Source organism: Theobroma cacao, chromosome 7, assembly GCF_000208745.1.
Source record: "Theobroma cacao cultivar B97-61/B2 chromosome 7, Criollo_cocoa_genome_V2, whole genome shotgun sequence".
Taxonomy (NCBI): Eukaryota; Viridiplantae; Streptophyta; class Magnoliopsida; order Malvales; family Malvaceae; genus Theobroma; species Theobroma cacao.
Window position 1 is genome coordinate 1,790,256 of NC_030856.1, and position 6,000 is coordinate 1,796,255.

At 38.1% G+C, this 6,000-nt stretch overlaps 1 protein-coding gene across 1 annotated transcript; it reads left to right on the forward strand.

The window, feature by feature from the left end:
- LOC18593480 (myb-like protein A) lies at positions 591–3,943 on the forward strand. Its single transcript, XM_007020725.2, has 3 exons — positions 591–1,548; positions 2,167–3,298; positions 3,442–3,943. Exons 1-3 carry the CDS (start codon positions 1,198–1,200, stop codon positions 3,714–3,716), a joined length of 1,758 nt encoding a protein of 585 aa, XP_007020787.2. The 5' UTR covers positions 591–1,197; the 3' UTR covers positions 3,717–3,943.

Sequence of the window (6,000 nt, forward strand, 5' to 3'; positions counted from 1 at the left end):
ATGTACTTAAAAAATGCTATAAGTCAAGTATGATGGGAGTTTGTACTACACGTTTGATTAATTAATAAATTTTATTTTCAAAAAATAAAAAAAAAGCTACAAGTCAAGTATGAGTTTAGATTTCTTATCATAGATAAACACCCAAATTTTCACAAGCCCTTTTCTTTCATTATCACAAAAATGTCCCAAAAAGCATAGCAACATATACATAGGTGGAATTGAAGGTGGTGACAGGGAATGGCGATTGATCGTCGTCTCTTAATTTTTATTTTTTTATTATTATATATGAAATTTAATATATATAATATAATTATTTTTATAATTATGTTTTATATAAAATTTTAAATTTATCATGTGTTGGTACATATATATATATATATACTCGAACCAGCAATGAAACAAATAAGAGCCAAGCAAACAACCAGAGGATAAAGGCTGTAAAAAGAGAGGAAAAGAAAAAAGCAAGAGAGGGGCAAAATGGCAAATGAAATGAAATGGAAGCCGCCTATTAGGGTCTACCATTGAATTTTACCTCGAAATTGTTAAAACACTGCTTTGCCAAGGCCACGCTTTATGGGGTCTCACTCCAAACCCACCCTTCCATCCAGGGCTTAGGAGAGAGACCCTCCCACCCTGAAACCCCCTTCCTTCCCCTACCACTTTCCTTCCTTCCCCCCAAAGAAGCATCAGACAAAAGCAAAACCATCTTCCTTTTTGCCTTTTGCAAGGTTGTCTTTTGTCTTAGGACAACCTTAGAAAGGGGCAAAAGCCCAAACCCTCATTTGAGTTTCTTTAATAGCTTGTGTTTTCAAGGACAAAGACTTCATTTCTTTGTCCTCTTTTGGCTTTCATTTTCAAATTTTTAACCACAAAACCTACTTCAAAAAGCCCCATAACTTCTTCTTCTTCTTTGTTTTTTTTGTTTCCTTTCCCTTCTGATCTAAGGGAGGGAAGAGAAGGGAAAGAAAGGAAAGAACAGGCAGCAGCTAGCCCACCACCACCACCCACTCCAAAAACCCTCCATTAAACCCCAAAGAAAGTCCAAAAGAAGAACAGAAGTTAGAAGTTAAACCATTTTTTTTATTGATTACAGGAGGACAAACCAAAGCCAAAACTATAACATCATCAAGCCTTTTGTTTTACGTATAGATATTGTTATTGTATAACGTGGGAGAATAGAAAAGAGACAAAGGGAAGATGATGCTGATGATGGGAGGAAACAACCAAGTGACTACACAAAACGAGGGTGTTGGGACCTCGGGCATGCACAACAGCTGCGTAGAAGGTGGTTTAACGTTGAAAAAAGGGCCGTGGACTGCGGCGGAGGATGCTGTGTTGGCGGAGTACGTGAGGACCCACGGTGAAGGGAACTGGAATGCAGTGCAGAAGAACACAGGGTTGGCACGTTGTGGGAAGAGTTGCAGGCTCAGGTGGGCTAACCATTTGAGGCCTAACTTGAAGAAAGGAGCTTTCTCTCCTGAAGAAGAAAGGATCATCGTCGAGTTGCATGCTAAGATGGGGAACAAGTGGGCTCGTATGGCTACTCAGGTGATACTTCCTCATAAAGGGTTCCTTCCATGATTGATTCTTTTGAATTCTTTACGTGTACTTTTGATTTTTCCTTTCATGGGGTTTTAAGAAAAGGTTTCTCATTTGATCTTCTTTTCCCCTTTTTTGTTCACTTTGTCTTTGTTTGTGGAATTCAGATTCTGCATTACATTACATCTTCTTTTTCTGTTCTTGATAAAGCTGATGTTCTTGTTTCTAGCTTCATTTTTTCTGCAATTTGATCATAATCTGGGTTCATAATTTTCAACAATTTGATCATTTTCTGAGCCAATTATTAGTTGGTATTTTCTGAATTCATATTGTTTTACAGCTTAATTCCAGAACAAATTAATGTTTAGCTTTGTTTTTACTTCCTATAGGATTAGGATATGATTGGGGGGTTGTTTCAGCTTTGAGCAATTTTCTAGCTATTTTCTCTGATATTCAATGTACAATCCCACATTCTAAAAATAGTCAGCCCTTCTTTTCCACCAATTCATAACAATCTGCTGTCAAAAATTAGAATTAATTATCTACATTTGCTATTATCCGATGTATCAGATTTTGATCATGGATGAATTTTCTGATTGAGTTCCATCTTTTTTGCATTGATTATAGCTACCAGGGAGAACAGACAATGAAATCAAGAACTATTGGAATACAAGAGTGAAGAGGAAGCAGCGCCAAGGGCTGCCACTTTACCCTCCTGAAATCCAACCCCTCTATCCCCAACACCACCATTCACAACCAACAACACCCATCCCTTCCTCTCCAACCCAGCAATCACCTTCCTCTTTCTCCTTCCAAGCTCCCACCTCTCTCCACCATGGCTCAATGCTGTCACCACCACCTCACTCCTTCCATCTCCCGCGCTCAGCTTCACAACCTCTCCTTCATATTTCGCATCATGCAGCAGCAGCAGCAGCAGCGCCAACACCCTTTCTCCATAGTCCAAGTCCAGCCTCAACGCCGCCACCTCTTCCTAGCCCCACCCCTTCAACACCACCATCTACCTCTCCACTCCCATCTCCCCCTGCCTTCTCAACTCTCCCTCTCTTTGATTCTTCCACATTCAACACTTCCACTTCTAATATCACCACTGTCAATGCTACTTCTTCTGATCACTTCTTCTTCCCCAGAACCTTACCTTCCCTCCAAACTCCACTTCGCTACAAGCGGTTCAAGCAAAATAATGATAATGCTGAAAATAACAATAACAATCATAACATTACCGTGAATAGCAGCAACGGTACCACAAATTCGAGCTTCATGTTCCCACTTTCTCCTTTATTGAAAAGTATTGATGTTTTCAATCCTCATACTACTGTTGCTGCTACTGCTACTACTAGTTCATGGACCCCTCAACACTACCCTTCATATTCCTTGGATCCAATCACGCTCGATCTTGCTTCATCCTCAAGGATCCTCCGTCCCCATTTCGATTCAGGACAATTCATTTCGACTCCTGGAGTTGCTTATCCGTTGAAAACGGAGCTCCCTTCAAACCAATTGTTGTCCCAAGATGGAAATTCTGAGGTTACTCTCCATACCAATAAAGTGAATAACTATAGTAAATATAGCAGCAATGATCACAGTAGCAACCACCCCAACTTGAGCATGCCTGTTAGCGGAAACGGGTTGTTAGAGGATATGTTGGAAGAAGCACAGGTTCTGACAGGCAGCAATGATATGTTGACGAGGCAGGGTGGTTTGGTTGACTTCAGCTCAAGCTCTGAGGGTTTAGCTTCAGGTCTGTCCATGAAATAGTTTCCATCATACTTATAACTGTTCTTTTAACCTTTTGAATGTCACATCTCTTCTTTGATTTGGACTATATTTCTCATTTTTTTCCCTTAATTCTTTTCATTCAATGCTTGCTTTCTACAAATGTAGTATTGAAACCAAGAGAGGAAACACAAGAGCAGATCAACACCATGCATGAAGACTACTCCAAGCTGCTCAATGTTGTTCCTTCTTCCATGCCAATCCCCGAGTGGTATAGCGACAGCGGGGAAGGTTCCAACGGGCAATCGTCAGTCATAACAGATGATAATCTAGGCCTCGAGATGCATCAAATAGCTTCATTATTGCCTGTTGATCACATTGCACATAAGCATGGCAGGAAACCTAGCTCCCGCTCTTGGGACAACTTGCCTGGAATTTGCTGAGTCAAATTGAGAGAAACAAAATGGGTCTAAACTCGTTAGGGTTTTGCTTGTTTGGTCTTTCTTTGTCTGGTTTGAGTATGTTTGTTGTAATAATGAGAACAATATAACAATCAAAATGAACTTTTTCTGAATTCAGCATGTGATGATCTTATGCTATTCTTGTATTATCATTCATTGTTAATCAACACTTGTCTTGATTCCTTTCATTCAGCCAAGCTTTCTTCCAATTATGATGTAATCTCATAATTAATTGCAAGTAATCTTATCCTTTTTCTGTTCTGAATACATATGGGTACCTATCAATCTTATCCTTTCATTGGAGTTCTGATGCATTTTGGTCTCTTTTGTGGAGAATCTTTTGAATGTGAATACGATGATATTGACTCCTGTGCCTGTAAGTGATCTGAATGTGAGTCCTGATGTATAGTTAATGAACTTCTGTTTGAGCCTTGTACCTTGAGTTTTGGTCTGCTTGCTTTGGGAGGCATTGATATCAAATTCATGGATGGGTTGTATTTTGACAGGGAGGCTTCTCTCCTTAATCAATCTAATGAAATCTTGCTTTTCAAAAAAAAAAAATCTATAGCTAAATGCAAAACTGGAAAAATTTTCATTCTAAAGAAGATTCATGGACTCTTCCAATACCCAAATTTGAAGCTTTCTCTTCTTGAGTTGTGCAAAAGAATGTGTTGGTAATGTAGAAACAAAGAATCCCAACACCAAAAGAAAAAGAATTTATTGCATCATGTTCAGAAGCTGTGTGATAACATTATTGCAGCTCCATTAATATAATAAAAAAATATTTTTTTTAATTGAGTGGTGTCCTGTGATTCCACTCGCATGTACGTGGTTCCGTTTGGTAGAATTTGAAACCAAATTCAGGTCAAAACAGGGTTAACCAGCATTTAAGCCTAAGCAGTAAACCTAGAATCAATTTAACCCCATTACGAAACTTAAGCAGGAAAAGTTAGCAACATCAATCCCGTAATATCCATAGCCTTCTCTTCCAACCATGTGCAATTGACATTCATGTACCCTTCTTTTATGCATCAATCCACCCACTTCTATATCTTCTTCCTTCTCCTTTGGACCTTCTTATATGGATATAGAGTTTCAAACCATTCTTCGAAAACCTCCCTACTTACTTTTTGAAAGATGATTCAAGTATTTATAAGTAATTTATAGTAATTAGATCAAGTTAATTGTAGTCCAATTTTGATAGCTTTGCTTTATTTATCCATCTAAAGTCAGTATATTTCAATCACATTTAAAATTATTTTTGTAATTTTATCCAATAAAATCTAATCAGAATAAAAATTATTCATCACAGTGTATCGTGTAAAAAAAATTAAATTCATAAAAGATATGAACGAAATTATTTGATCATACCATAATGAATGTGAATCAACTTATCAAATTTTTAAATTCAACATCAAAACAACCAAAGGTATTCTCAAAACAGAAAATCAAATAACGTATTTAATAATTGAAGAGAAACAAAGCATTAAAATATATGAACTAAGATATAATACAATTCCCTACGTTGACAACCCTGACCCTATAGAGTATTGCCGCCAACATGCACGTAATCAAGCTTGAGCATGATCAGTTGCAGATGACTGATCATTGTTCCCTTCGTTGACTTGATCACGACCCAGAAATGTGTTGAAAAGGTCAGATACACCTTTAGCTGCAACGGCGAAGAACTGGAAGAGCTCTTTGCAAGAGTCGAGCGCCAGACAAGCAAACCAACCAAGCCATATCGCCATGAAGAACCACCCCAGGTTCGGGAAAAGGATCTTTAGGATTGAGATAATGGCAAGAGATCCAGATAAGATAGTGATATTGATGATGGTTTTATGGTATCCGACATGCAGGCCATTGTATATAACCAATATGGCTATAAAACATACTATTAAAGCAACGATTGAGACTGATATGTTGATGCTGTTACCGTCTTTAAATGGAGACCCATCCTGGTACTTTAACAACACCCAGTTACCCAAGAGACTCAAGATCCCTATTAAGGAGGAGAAAACTGACATCAAATCCATGCCACTTGCACTGAAATCAGAAGAGAACATAAAGAGATGGTTAAGATTTCTATAAAACAGAGATACAGGGAAAGGAAAGGAAAGGAAAGTTACCTAACCTTTGCAATGGTGAAATTGAGATATTGAGCTTCGTTCAATACAAGTAGTCCAGTGCAAAACCAGTAGTAAACAACCAGGCATCTAAGCTTTCACTGCCAAGTATAATATTACATCAAATCAGTAGTAACTTG